The 15,812-nt window shown below is 38.2% G+C and overlaps 1 protein-coding gene across 3 annotated transcripts in view; it reads right to left on the minus strand.

Moving 5' to 3' along the window:
* Window positions 1-15,812, minus strand: part of RTN1 (reticulon 1) — a 117,568-nt gene that overhangs the window by 20,044 nt on the left and 81,712 nt on the right. The window contains exon 1 of one of the 3 annotated variants that reach the window (XM_081936995.1): window positions 2,145-2,429. The exons of the other annotated variants lie outside the window; for them this stretch is intronic. Coding sequence (XP_081793121.1) covers window positions 2,145-2,205 — 61 coding nt within the window. The 5' untranslated portion in view covers window positions 2,206-2,429. Of the gene's footprint in view, window positions 1-2,144; window positions 2,430-15,812 lie in introns of those variants that run through there. 3 annotated transcript variants of the gene reach the window in all.

A 15,812-nucleotide genomic window follows, 5' to 3' on the forward strand; every position in this document is an offset into this window, starting at 1 on the left:
AACAGATGAGCAGTTTGGATGAAAACGTATCCTGAAATGTTGGTTTGCTTCATGTGTTTGTCTTTTGTTATATATATTCTTTGCTCTATCCATTTGTCTAAGCATCTCTCTAGACACAATTCCAATTTCTCTTAATCCTGTATTTTAATCTATTATTGTATGTGATTGTCCACCAATATTTTATATTTATATTTTAAAAGACTGTAAAAATGTCTATACGATAAATCTAAACAAATATATATTTTTTGTTCACTCTGAGTTTTAAAACATTCTGCTTTGTTAAATTTAATATTTATCACTAGGGATGTTAGGAAATTATAGCTCTATTTGAAAATACAAACAGCTGTTTTTGTTACATTTGTTTGTTTGGTATTAAAAGTTTATTCCAACTTCATCAATTTCAGTCAGAGAATAGTCTGTAGCAATCCAATCTATTTTGAGCAGTATTAGCTATTGCAAATAAATGGCTTACACTCACAATAGCAAATTGCGCAAAATTTGATTTAAAAGATCTAGCGCTACATAAATTCCTGTAGAAACTCAACAGGGATTACTTCTGAATAGATAAACATAGTATTATACTATGAGTCAAGGTTACTGTAATTCAACAGTTTATTTAATAACTACGTGCTTCCCTATGGACAATCTAAGGAAAACGTTAGTAAAGAGTATCTTATATGTAAAGGGAAAGCATCAGTATGTAACATCACGTGCATTCATATTTTTTCAAATATACCCCCATATTATAAAAACAAATATTAAATATACATTCCTTTATAAACAGATGGCATTAATATATATTCAGTAATGAAGCATTTTCTGGACATGCTTTTGTTGCCTTGAGACACATTAGTTAATAAATGTACTTTTTAAAAACCATAGGTGCAACATCCAAATTGAATTCTTTATATATCTATACTAAGGACAACCCAATTTAACCATACATTGGAGAATAATAGTCTTGTCAATAATGTGATATCTTTCCCCTGCTATCTCTGCAGTTATGACATTTTTAGCCAATATATACACAAAGGCCCTTATTTATCCCATGTAACCCAAATATAAATTTTATTCTGGTAATAGGGAGGCATTACAAACAGTAGCTATTAGAACTTTATGTTAAAATGACAAGGAGGGCCTTTCCAAATAATAAAATGTCATAAAATAAAGTAAGATCTAAAAACATTAGCAGACTGCATATAGGATTACTGAGAAGATCACACAGCATTTTTCTATTACCAAAACAAAGGGAGGTTATTGGTAGCAATGAAGTCTGCATAAAAATGGCTGAAAAGCTGTATTAGGCAAAAAGAAGGTAGCCAGCCACACCCAATGCGAAGTGTTCAAAATAAAATCTTGTATGACAAAAAGGGAAAGGTATTATTGTTTGCTTCTGGTTTTTCCCCCTGTAAATTATCACAATATATTTTGATATGTTGTTTCTTCCCCCCCCCCCCACATCTACAATAGTCTAAATGACTGGCAATAATGAAGGCAAAAGTACAGAATAAAAAAAGGAGGTAAGACAGCTAGACCTGTGAGCTTTAGCATCAAGAGGAGTTCTCACACTGTTACAATGGTCTTTGGAGAACAACAAGCAGGGATTTCAGAATGGGTGTGTCTCACTGCCCCCCATCGCAACACACTGAAGCTCACTCCAAAACTGACAAAACTACAGTACAGCCGACACCAGAAACAAAACCCCAACCTCCATGGCTGCCTCCCAGCCACTCAGATGGGTGATCTCCTAAATTGCCGATGGGGGTACTTAAGAGATCAGCAATAGGCTGGCTGGCTGACTCAGAGATAGAAGCAACGTAGCATTTGTAAAAAAAAAAAAAAGATGTATGGGGAAAAGAAAGCAAAAGGATGCAAAGAGGGTTGAGTTGGGTTGAGTTTTCTCCCCCCCACACACACACACCTTTTTTTTTTGCTTTAAATGGGGAAGAAAACAGCCCAAATAAAAATGTGCAGAAAAGGAACAAACTCCAGAAATGTTATAAAAATGATGATGATGATGATGATGATGATGATGATGATGATGATGATGATGATGATACCAAAACTAGCCCTTCTGAGGTGTTTCTGCCATCCCCTTTGCAAATATTTCTATGCATGCAGAATTAGAGCAGAAAAAAAACTACCCTGGCCTCTCCAGTTGCTCCAGAGACAATCCATCTTCGTAGAATCAGCACTGGCTTGCATCTTGCAAGCGGCAAAGAAAGAACGGCCGGCTCTGTGTCTTCTGCTTGGGCACTCTCCTTTTCCCCCACTTCACTCCAGCATTCCAAAACATAGAAAGGGTGACTGACCGGGTCTCTCAAGCTGCTGCTTTTCACCCCCTTATACTGGCTATGGAGAGATGCTGTTAAGCAGAGCAGGCGAGGGTGGGGGAGGGCATATTGTAAGCGCTGCGGTCTCCACTGCAGCAAATCAGCAAAAGGATGCTGCGATTGCTCTGGGGACCCGTCTCTTTTGTTAAAGGGGGGAGGGAGAGAAAGATGCAGCAGCTGCTTTGCAAACCAATAACGACAACAACATCATCAACAACAACAACAATAATAATAGTGCTGATTGAAGGTTTTTGAGCTATCAAAAGACCGAACTAATGCAGACAGTAGAAGAAGAAAAAACAAATAGGGTGTGGAATGGGGGGAGGGTAAGCAGGGACAAGTGCAGTGGGGAGATGGGTGTGGCTTCCTCCGTGTTTATTCAACAGGGACTGTTTTTCTCCCAGAGATTTCTTGATAAATTTAGGAGAGAGTTGCGTTAATCAAGGGTTACAACAAAATCAGGGTTTGGGAAGCCCCTTTTCTGACCAACAGTTTTTATCAATAGGCATGAAATTATTTGTTTTTATTAATTGGTTAGCTGGAAAAGATGTGATTCTATCAGACTCTTTTTTTGGGGGGGGGGATAAATTTTTAAAGATGGAGTGTTTCTGCGGTATTTGTCAAGGCTGCGATTTCACTATTGCTCTCCTGCTTATCTGTCTCTGCTTCTCCTTTCTATCATATTTGCAGCATACAAGACTGAATGGCAGAGGAGCAAATACAGAGCAAATTCAACATCAGATCTGGAACCATACTAATCAATTTTTCCTAAAGTGTGATTTTGTTTTTATCATTAAATTATACACCTGTTACCGTTTCATCTTCTTTCAGCATAATCCATGAAAATAGGTTAAACCAAAGATACTGACATCATGCAGCATATTTTCACCTTACCACTTTACCACTTCTTAAGTCAATAAAGCAAGAGTGTATCTGATCTAGATTCTTAAAGTACCATCACAACACATCATATCTAGGATTCACTACCTGGTTTGAGCTAAAATGGTCAATTGTCCATCATTTAAAAGGGGACCAAATATGACAACTTTACCTCTGCTTATTTGTGAGCACAACAGAAATTAGTCTGGCTTGCTTAAAATACCAAGAATTATAAAAAGAGGTCTATGTATCAATGCAAATCTAAACCTCTTCATCACAACTTAAATTTAAAACCATAGTAACAAAGCACCTAAACCTGATAGTTCCAGCATGCAATCATATTTTTAGTATTAATTGGCTTGCACTGTGTAAGCACATCTAATGAGCCACTCCTAACTTAATTAGCCAAGCTTAGGTTGACATGAACATGGGGCTCTGAATTTGACCCTCCCAGAAGTAGTCATTAAAAAGCAAAAAATAAATCATAGTTCTGTTCTCCCATTTCTTCCTGGAAGAAAAAGCCAGAGTCTACAACTGTAGCACACTAAGCATAACTGACCAAGCCATGACCAGCTTATTATTTGTACCCACTTGTGAGAACATGTAATATGATGTAATTTTTTGTTTAATACAATGTGTGAGTACAATTAAAGGCTGTTGAATAAGTGACATGTAGGCTTTCTCGATGCTTTTCTGCATTGCCCCTTTAAGAAACTTGACTTTTGTGCTTAAACCATCTGGAAATGAAATCAGCTTAAGAAATCCCTTTTTGGATTTCTGTCTCTTCCTCTGCTTTGGACATTGTGATAATCTGATGTTTGTATGGCATAGGTTCCCAGTGGCCCTTGTTGATGGATTATCTACTTTCTTACCTCCCCCAGTCCAATCAGTCAATCTATTAATCAATCACAGTTTTGTAATTTTCCCAGTCATTTAGGTAAAATTCTTTTCAGTTGCACATGGTTTTAGAAAAAAAAGAAGTGGCATGGTTTCACTGGGGTTTTATTTTTACAGTCTAGTTTTTCACCCTTCTACTGCTAAACTTGCAAACCAAATGGTTATGGAAGATAGCGACCAACAACCAGACAGGAGGGTGTGTTTCTGCCATAATGCAGAGTAGCCCATTGGAGCACAGGCCTTAGTCAATAGTGAAAAGTACCACAACAAACAAACTGGACAGCACTACCTGAGTTGGCACAAGTCAGAAAATACTAGTTTTGATGTGTGGCTCAACAAAAATGGGTGTAGTTTGCTTCCTATTGGGCTGAGGGTACGATTCAATTAATCCTAGAAACAGGATTCAATCAATCTAGAAACGGGTTCATTTGCTGGATATTGCAATGAAACAATTTAATATAGTATTTCTCTACTTCAGCAAGTTAAAGATGTGTGGACCTGGACTCCTAGAATCCCCTAGCCAGCTTTTGTGTCTTACCACAATGCATCTCAAACTTGGTATGGCTGGTTGGGGAATTCTGGGAGTTCAAGTCCACATATCATAAAAGTTGCTGAGATTGAAAAAACATTGAAAATTTCATAGTTCCAATCTTCCAAGGCTCACGTGAGTTGAGGCATCCTTCAAATAATCAGTCCTGGGTACCTTTAAAGAATATTTTAGTTATTTTTGTTGTAGACTTCCCTTTTCTGCTAGAGACTGTATTGTCCTCCTTCCAGTTTGTAATACTAAAACATACTAACAAGCCTTCCTAGCAGAGCTATCTTATTTCTGGAGTTGCCTTACAAGAAAGTCTGTCTGCCCAAACCTTAAAAATATTTCTTTTGCAGGAGCTTTTTGTGTCTCTACCACAGTGCTTCTCAAACTTGGCATGGCTGGATAGGAAATTCTGGGAGTTGAAGTCCCTACATCTTAAAATTGCCAAGTTTGAGAAACATTGCTCTATCATGACTGGGTTGCAATTTCTGCCCTTTATTGCTGTTCTGCTTTTGAATGCTTTCCATCCTTAAGTTATGGGGAGGGCATGAATTCAGGGGTGGGTTCCAGCAGGCACTACTTCCAGTTCTCTCATGTGCACTTCACTTGTGTGCATTTTGCACACAATGCTTGATGCACACTGTGCACACATGCACAGTGCAATTAAAATTGTTCTGCGCATGCGCAGAAGAGGAAAAAAAGATGGTGGTGCCTACACCGCCACCTGGAAAACCGGTTTAGGGGCATAGCAGGCCTGATTCACTGCCGGTTCCAGCCACCCAGGCCACCAAACCACTACCGGTTTGGCCGAACTTGTCTGAACGGGTAGGAACTCACCAAGGCCTTAATTTTACTGTCAAATATGCATTTTTTAAAAAATTCTGAGCTACTTCTCATTTATTTTCAGGCTATTGGGAAGGAAGGAAAGAAACTGAGTGAATGTAGCTATGATGAACGGTAGTACAAAGTACTTTCCACAAGGCATGCATATCTTCAGGTTAGCATAATTTATTAGAAGGACCATATTGAAATCTTTCACCTGAACCAGAGAAAGGTTTTAAAAAACACAATTATGATTACCACAATATGAACTTTATGCACTTTATGAGCATCCCTTTGAATGAGGGAAATATGAAAATCACACAAAAAGCAAGTGATACTTGATTAATATTAAATGAACGAATCCTGGGGACTACCAGGTTTTGAACAGCTTCATTTATAAAAGCAAGACCAAAACAACAATTCCTATCAAACCTTATTTTGGCATGGGGAAAAAAACCCTGGGAGATTAAGAAATTTCAAAATTTTCATGCTGTGGTTGTGTCCTGTATAGTTTGAATCTATTTCTGGCCTGGCATGTAAAGAAACATGGGGGGGAAATGCATTTATGCACTATACATGCATCACATCGGTTTGGTTACTTCAGATAACATATTGACATATATTAAATCTATTCTATTTTGTAATGTTCATTGCCAAGGTATATACCTTACTATTGTATACGACACACAGCCCTATATATAAACACACTTTACATACTCTATGTGAAAGTATTTTCCCATAGTAATAAGTCTTAGGCTTACTGGCTCAATATCAGAATTTCTTTCAGATAGCCTGAAATTTATCTAATTCAGCTAGAATTAATACATAAGATACTTCCCACAGTTATTTCATGGTATCTAGCACAGAGTTGGGTTTCTACTGGTTTGCACCGGTTCAGGCGAACCAGTAGCGGTAATTTGGCCTGGGTCGCAGAACCGGTTCCCCAATGTCTTCTGCCATTGTTGCAGTGGTGGGTTTCAAATTTTTTTAGAACCTCTTCTGTAGGTGTGGCCTGCTTTGTGGGAGTGGCTTGCCGGCCATGTGACCGGGTGGGAGTGGCTTGCCGGCCATGAGACCAGGTGGAAGTGGCTTGCCAGCCATGTGACTGAGTGGGAGTGGCTTGGCAGTCATGTGACTGGGTGGGTGTGGCCAATTTGTAAAATGTGGTGAAACTCACTTAACAAAGCTCTTGCTTAGCAACCAAAATGTTGGCTCAGAAACTCTGGCATTTGAACTACGCAAGTCTTAAAGCTGTGAAGTTACAAGACCCTTGCACCCCTAAATCTTTAGAAAGGAAAACCCCAGGGTTGTTCAAACTTGACAGCTTTAAGACTTGTGGACTTCAATCCCCAGAATTCCTCCTCCAGTCATGTTGGCTCAGGAACTCTGGCATTGAAGCACGCAAGTCTTAAAGCTGTCAAGTTACAAGACCCTTGCTCTCCTAACCCTTTAGAAAAAAACCTCCAGGAGTGTTCAAACCTGACAGCTTTAAGACTTGTGGACTTCAACTCCCAGAATTCCTCCTCTTGCTCTTCATCTTGATGATGTGAGGATGGGCGGGGGGATGGAGCTGGAACCGGTTCTAAATGGCACTGTAGATTTCTGGAACCTCTTCTATAGAAGAGGTTAGAACTGGCAGGAACCCACCCCTGCATTGTTGGCATGTTTCCGCACATGCGCAGAACAAGTTACAGTCAACTGCAGATGCACAATAACACACACAAAGCGAACCAGTACTAACCGGTACAGGAACCCACCCCTGATCTAGCAGTATTGTAACTCTAGGCAGCCACTTTTAAGGTAACAAAGAAACAAACTTGCCCATACAAAGAATTGATTCATACATGCACGAGATCCTAGCCTCACATAGATTTTGTACTTATGCAATTAATTCAAAAGTTGGGAATCTGCATTTCTGGAGTATCATTTCTGTATTCCTGCCTACTAGCCATCCTAACTGAGATTGGCTGAGAAGTAACCCATTGATCTCTGAATACCACATTCTCCTCTTTCAAGCACACTGTGATACTGACAAACATTATAGAATACTGTATGACACTCTTGATCTGGGCCTGTTCTCTTCCCCACTCTCCCTCCTCTCTTCTGTGACTCAGCAGATGGGAAGGGAGGTTAGATGAAGGATTGAGAAAGGAAAGGGGAAGGAGACTGTAATGACCACATTCTTAGATGTGGAAATGGAGCATCACTATGCACCTCAGAATTGGCTCATTATATTCTCTTGTCCTGGAGGGGGCTACTAACCGGTGAAGATTTACATATTGTTTCTATGAAAAGGAATGGGACAATTTAATAACTGTTCTTAGAGCAGATTGGGGTTGACTGCTGAATTCCCAGATTCTTTTGTCCATTATCAACATCAACATCCCCTGCCTGTAATAGTTGAAAATGAATTTTGCCACAGTAAGAAGAGAAGGGTGGATAAAGCAACTGGTGGGAGTTAGACAGCTGGCAAGGGGTTTTTTTTTTGTGTGTGTGTTGCAATTATTCTAGAGATAGCAGTGGAGATTTAAATGGTGTCCTGGGAAACCAGATGGGCTGGATCTGAAAGTTGTTAGTGTAGGATGCAGTGAGATCAGAGAGATTTATCTCTTGATATAGCAGGGCTTGCTTATTTGCTCACCTCTGGCTTGCTGAACAGATCTCTCTAGCTAGCACAACAGATTTTGACATACAGTACTGTATATATGCAATTAGAAGTATTATTTTAGCATAACCTACTAAGGATTTTCCCAATGTTGTAAGACCAGAATGCTAAAATTCCTTATATTCAGTTGACCTGGTTATCTTGTTCTTACTTCTTATTTGGTTTTGGGTGGTGGGTTTTGTTTTTGTTTTTGTTTTTTGGGGGGGAGGTGTCATACATTGTATTGTGAACTACACAGAATCATTTGCAGCATCAAAATCAAATTAATTAAATTTACATTTCTATAGCTGTGTTTATACAATCGGTCTAACATTGTGGTCATTACCGAATCATAATAATTTAATACACGTAATATGTTAAGTCAAACAGGTCACGTTATAGTTTGCAGGGCTATTTTACACAAACTGCTAAGACGTAATTTGGCTGCTAGGGCTGGCTTTAAAATTATCATTTGTTAATGGTGTTTTAGCATATTCTGGGAAGAATTCTGATGATTTTGTGGTTTGTTATTTAACACCCACATTCAAAAAGTGAGAATACAAAAGAGCCACCCTGGCAGTAAGTCCCATTGGTTTTTCATGCATAGTATTCAACTACTCAAGTATACCTGGGGAACAAGTTGTCTCAACTTTTTTTTTTTTGGTTATTTTAGTGGACATTATTTAGCTTGCATCTAATTCATAGGGACAAACTCGATCACGTCACGTGACGTATTGTGATGTAATTTTTGCCTTTACAGAGCCGGGATGGATATGGCCTGCGTGTGACGGTTTGCAGGTCGCCAGTTTGACAGGCCTGATTCTAATTCCTCAGAAGGAAATGTCTTTGGTGCTGACTAATGGAGAGATATTGGACATTCAAATCCATGCTGGGTAGGATAGACAAAGCATCTTTGGGCTGGACTGAGCACCTGGTCTTCCAATCTTCCAATTTGTCAGTATAAGTGTATACTGGCAAATACATGATACAGGTAACTTTGACTCTTATAATTTCTGAGACGTAAATCTAAGCCACAATGAATAACTGAATTGAGTGAAGTGCTTTTCAAAACTTGTCCTCCCTCCCCCCAATTTGTCACATGGAGCCACCTCATTAAGAGAAAACAAAGGTTTAAGCAGCTGCAACAGGCCCAGGAAGGGCACATAATAAGTGCAATGCTAAGTAATGACTTGGACTGCCACTGTTAGGGCTGTCTCAAATTCCATTCGCTAGTTTATATTGTATTAAGCCAGAAGGGCATGCAGGGATCTCAGCCACTGAATCAGCATCTCAGTAAGAGATGTTGACCATGACATTGTTAAAAATGCAGGCTCTGAAAGATCTACTCAACAATGAACTTACGACAATTTTGCTTACATGAATTTAATGATATATTATCTAGAAGAGTAAAGGTACTTCAACACATAACATAGATACTTAATATTTTTATTTTATGGCCTACAAAGAGCCATGTCATCAGAAATTTTATATAAACTCATATGGTTCTGAAAAGCCACTCTCTTGGGAAAAGTAGCCCTAATGAATAAAAGAAGACAGGCATGACTCATTCAGAGGTATTCAATATTCACATGATTTTTCTTTGATTACTGAGAGACAATAAACAAATAAGAAAAATGCTCTTGGGATTAATGCAGTGACCATTTTGATATGTAGAACAATTTTTTTTAAAAAAATAGCATGGGCAATTGTATAGTTATTCTAATGTTCCACTGTTTGCAAATGCAATTTTAAAAAGTTGATTTTTTAAAAAAAATGTTGACTAAAGTAAACAAGGTGCATATTGAATTTATGATTATACTCAAAAATGATACAGACCAGACTAAGGACTAATTTACCTATTTATTCTGTACGGCGCAGAAGTAAAAATGCTAGATGGGGAAACATGGAAATACATATCTTTGCCAGCATAAAACTCATGACTCATTATTATTATTATTATTATTATTATTATTATTATTATTATTATTATCTCTGCAGTGACACAGCAACAATGTCTATATTAGCCACCCAATGTGTAGATGAGAATGCTGCTTTCCAAGATCAAAGGAAATGCTAGAATAAGCTGGATGCGTTCAGCAACTTAGAGAAGTTACTCTATCATCATGCAGTAGTCTTAACTACTGATTGGATGCAGTGATTGCAATTGGCATTTGGAATAAGATTATTCAAAATGTACCATGATTTGTTCTGCATGGAAAACAGTCATTGTAGACAATGACTCTTATGGACAGCTTGACTTTGCATTATGATGTTTTTATTGTCGAATTCCAAAAAGGTTGTAGCTTAATGGGACACCTTTTTAAAAAATCATCACTGAGATATAGAGGTTGTCTGGAATTTTTGTTTTATGAATATCTCCCTCTTTGTTTTACAAATAGCCTCTTCTTAGGATTTTGACAAGTTCTACTGCTGGTAATGCAACAGATGCAATGATACAGAAAGCTCTTAGAATTTTGGCATGATCTTATCTGACCTTGACAAATATAAATCATCGGGACAGATTACATCCCTGAAGTCTGAAGGAGCTGGCAGATGTTATCTCAGAACCATTGTATCATATCTTTCAAAAAATCCGGAGTACTGGGGAAGTACCTGAGGATTGGAAAGCATCTGATGTAGGTCCCATCTTTAAGAAAGGAAAAAAACAGACCAGGAAACTACAGACCAATCAGTCTAACATCAATACCTTGGAAGACCTTGGAAAAGATAATAAAAAACAGACCTGCAAACATCTAGAAACAAATAAAGTTATAACTAGTAGCCAGCATGGGTTTGTTAAAAACAGATCATGCCAAACCAATGTTATTTCATACTTTGATAAAGTGACTAAATTAGTAGACCAGCGAAATGCTGTGAACATAGTATACTTAGATTTCAGTAAGGCATTTGACAAAGTAGACCACAACCTTCTTCTTGGTAAGCTAGAAAATAGACAACATCACCACCAGATGGATTTGTAGCTGGATGACAAACCGTACAAAATGAATAGTCCTTAATAGTGCTACATCCCCATGGAGAGAAATAAGTAGTGGGGTACCAGAGGCTCCGTCTTAGGCCCAGTAGTATTCAATATCTTCATAAATGACTTAGATGATGGAATAGAAGGGGAACTCATCAAATTTGCAGATGACACTAAACTGACAGGAATAGCCAATACCCCAGAAGACAAGCTCATGATAGCAAGCAGAATCTTAAATATCCAATTCACATCCAGTTCCAGGACCTTTAAGTTCCAATTACCATCATTAACTGAGGACTAGCTTTTATTTATTTTGAGGCTGAAAAAAAATTCCCCTTCACACATTTGCTATCCTATTTATAGCTGCAAACTATGCTAAGAGTATTTTGGGAGTGGTTTTTTTTTTAATTTTCTTTTGGCTTACCAAGGGCTGCAGCAATTGCTCTCTCTCTGTCTCAACTTTATAATTTTGGCAGTCAATGACAATAAATTTTTCTCAAGCTGTAATGCCTATAACGTGGGTATATATATCATAACATTCTTTCTGGCAATAAAATGGGGGGTTGTTTTCTTGGAATGAGAAACCCTAGCCCTAACCATGACAAATGAGAACAGTTGGCAAGAACCTACTCACTGCAATGCAGTAGGGAGACAATAAGTAAAAAAGAAAAGCAAAGCAAAACCAATTCAACAGTGCTTGTATTTGTAGGGAAGAAAACTAATAAGAAAAGAAGACCTGTTGCTCTAATATCAAGAGACACATCTTTGCATCTTCTGCTATATAAGAATGACTTTGGGTCTTCCTCTACCTCTGAGTTAAAGTGTGGCTTACTATCCTTGAATTAGAGGGAAAAATGCTAATAAAAACTTGTTCCATCTTTCTTTAAAATAGTTATAACAGTATTGACTCCAAAATTTGAATTCTGCTCAATTAATGAGATATGATATGTCTACCGAACTATAAGAAACGACTTAGTGTATTTCCCTTTAGAAAGTTGGAAATATGTTCAAGATGCCTATTGTAACAAAAAACAGCTTAATAAAGCTCTGTATTTAGAAATTATCTCAAACTTCTTTAAATATTTTTGAGAACATTGAGATTTGCTAAAAGGCAAGGTTTTAAATGGTAAAGCCTGCTAGAGGTGTAGTTGATTCTTGCTGCTAACATGGCACATACATGTGATATTTTGGATAAGGGTACATAGCTAATTTACCTCTCTCTTATTCAGGATGTCAGACCTGGAAGCCATCTTTTACCTTTTAGAATACAGGCCTGCCACATTTTCTACTGTGGAAAAGTGGGAGGGGGGATTATACAGAGTATGGGTCATATGCAGCCATAACAACATTCCTTCTCAGAAAGTCAAGGTCGCCTTGTCCCTGCACCTGGATGGATGTGGATGGGAGAAATCTTCCTTCGTGGCAATGATTGATTGGACCATGTGATAGACTTGTGGGTGTTGGGACAGGGTCTTGAACTTTCAACTGTGTGGGAAAACTTGAAAGCTTTCAGATTCGGGTTTTCCCAGATGTGCCAATATGATATCTCTAATAAAATGGAATTTTGAGGAAACTCAAGCCTCGGAGTCTTCTTTTGTTAGGGGTGTTACTTGGAACCCTGACATTAACCCAAATCTCTTCTAAAGAACTCTACCAGCTCCCCCGAACTTCAGGGTGCTGTCTAGGGTCCTGAGCACCACTCAGGGAAGACTCAGGAAAGATGACACAGGATATGTTCCAATGTTCTAATAGCACTGGAGTTATTTTAAGCTCAACTTAATATATAATGAGAGGAATGCAGTGGCTCAGTGAGTAAGTTGCTGAGCTTGTCGATCAAAAAGGTTGGCAGTTCGGTGGTTTGAATCCCTAGTGCCACGTAACGGAGTGAGCTCCCATTACTTGTACCAACTTCTGCCAAACTAGCAGTTCGAAAGCATGTAAAAATGCAAGTAGAAAAATAGGAACCACCTTGGTGGGAAGTTAACAGCGTTTTGTGCACTTTAGGGGTTTAGTCATGATGGCCACATGACCACGGAGACATCTTCGAACAGCGTTGGCTCTTTGGCTTTGAAACGGAGATGAGCACCACCCCCTAGAGTCGGGAACGAGTAGCACATCTGTGTGAGGGGAACATTTACCTTTTACTATATAATGAAATAGCTCCATATAATTCCATATAAATGAAATACCTACAAAATTGAATTTGGGGTACACTAGTTTGCTTTTTATCTTTTCAGGCAATTTTTTAGTATTTCAAGTTGGCAGAATTTAAGATATAGATCACTTTCAGGTTTTTCTGAGAATTTGCAGAGTGAACAATAACAGCATGAAAAAGTCTTAATGTATCTTTTCAGCATCAATATCAGAGAAATGATGCATTTTAAATGCTGGAAACTAGAATCAACCTGGGACTACCTAACAGAACTCCCTTTCTTCTTCAATTTTTTGAAATAAATTTGTAAACTTTTAATATATTCAGTAAATACGTAGAGGGTTTGAATTTTGAAGATCCAGCACACTACTTCAATTTTTGATATATATATACTGAGATTGAATTGACACATCACTCTAAACTATAATGAGGTTTGTTTGATTTGCCTTAATGTTCAATATGAAACCAATCACTATGAATTATCCTATCAATTATGATTGTATTAATCATTAATTAAATAAACATGATTAAATTATACAAACATTGGCAACTTGCACAAATTAAGATTCAACAAAAAATGAGTCTTGGCCTACATACAGAGATTATACATTCATGGGTGTTTAGGCATAAATTCTGCCTGAATCAGTTAGAACTCTTCTCTACAAGTTCAGAAAATGTATAAAAGAGCCTTTCAATGACTTGAAATGAGTAAACATACAATACAAAAGGGTTACAGTATTAGACCTATTCATCCAGACATCCTATTCATTATGAAAGTGGGTGACTGAGCTACTCTCACTTCATCTAAAATTATTGGCTACCAGAAGTACCGCATTAGTATTGATTATTTTACAAGCATACTGATGCTGTCTTTATGAATTATTTCTGGTCGCTCCTCAAAACAATCCAATTAGGAGCAGTTGTTTGAAAGAATTTGAGAGTGAGGACTACAATAATGCATCTCCAAGATTCCTGTGTTGCCTTTGGACTGACCTTACTGCCTTTTGCACCAAAAATGCTGCTGAAAGATAAAAATAATAGAAGCACAGCATCCAAATCATGTCCAGAACTCTAGATTCTTCATTGGTCAGGCTGCAACTGGCGTATAGGTCCTATATTTTCAAGATGCTGTCAAGCCAGAAGCCATTTTGGACCGTCTTCAGGGCTGCCACAGCAAGGCTGGTTCGAGTGTGGGAATGGGAAGGGGGAGTAGAGATAGCTGGGGACTTGTAGCCAAAATAAAAATCCTTTCTCCTGGGAACCAAGGATGTCCTCACCAGGTGATGGGAAAGCGTGAACTGAAACCAACTGGAGTTGGGACTGTGACCCGGTTGGACCATGTGATGGACATGTGAACTGGGGGGGAAGAACTTTGATTTTTAATTTGGGTGGGGAAAACCTCGGGACCTTCAGAGTCGAGTTTTCATCAGATGTGCCAATATGACATGCCTAATAAATTTGGGCTTTGAGGAGAGCCTTGTCCTCGGGGCTTTGATTGTATTGGGTCCGTTACTTGGAATCCTGACAGATGCATATTGAAACATGTTCACAGAATGGCAGTCAAGGAATTGTAAGACCCAAGAATGTGCTTGAGGGTTGGCTGGAAAAGGTGGATATTTAGCCTGGAGAAGTGAAGGCACAGCTATCTTCAACATCTCAAAGACCTGCCATATAAAAGAAATCTACTGCCTGTTGCTCCAAAGACTAAAACAAATATTTGATTATTTTGCTATTGAAATTTACAAAAGCTAATTAAAAATGGAAAGCACTGCCTTTAGATATAGAACACTTGGGGACAGCCTGTCTGCCAATCCATTCAAACTCATTAATTACCATAGGAAACAATCATATCTGAGTATGGAGGAAAAGACTGCAATTATAAAGCATATGAGCTAGGGATCTAGACAATATTTTGTTTTGAATTAATTAGAGTGTTGACCTACAAAACATTCTGCTTTGTGTGGGGAAAATTACCATCTCAAATACAGAATGGTTATTGTGAGCATCTGGGAATTTTTCACAATGTGTGGTCTTTCACTTGAGACAGCTGTCTTGCCCTAGCAAAAGAAAATTTTACAGTTTCACTCTCAAAACAAAATGGTTTATATACCAATGGCATGTACATCTCTGCTCAATTTGCTGATTTAGAAGCTAAATGTCCATGATACATTGATGGGCCTGGTCTACCAACTTTATGCACTGCAATTGATAGATTTCTAAAACTGAGACCTGTTCTCTGTTAAAGTAGGACTTACGACCACCCTTATATTGTAGTACAGTGTATTGCAACCTTGGCAGCTTGATAATGAGTGGTCTTCAATTCCCAGAATTCCCCAGCCTGCGTGGTCTAATACTGGCCTCATACAAACATGAATGAGAAAAGAACTCCTTCTGAAGAAAGAGATTCTGAATACCTTTTTTGAGAAATTGGGTCCTCTTTGCTGTTTATTAGGTGATGATAAAGAAATAAGGCAGATGGAGGTAGGTGGGGCAAAATGAGGGAGCACTCACAGCAGATGGCAGTATGAAATTAAGCTAACAGATCTTGGCTTCAGACTCCATTAGAGTTT

The sequence above is a fragment of the Natrix helvetica genome, assembly GCF_964273705.1.
Source record: "Natrix helvetica genome assembly, chromosome: 1".
NCBI classification, from domain to species: domain Eukaryota; kingdom Metazoa; phylum Chordata; class Lepidosauria; order Squamata; family Natricidae; genus Natrix; species Natrix helvetica.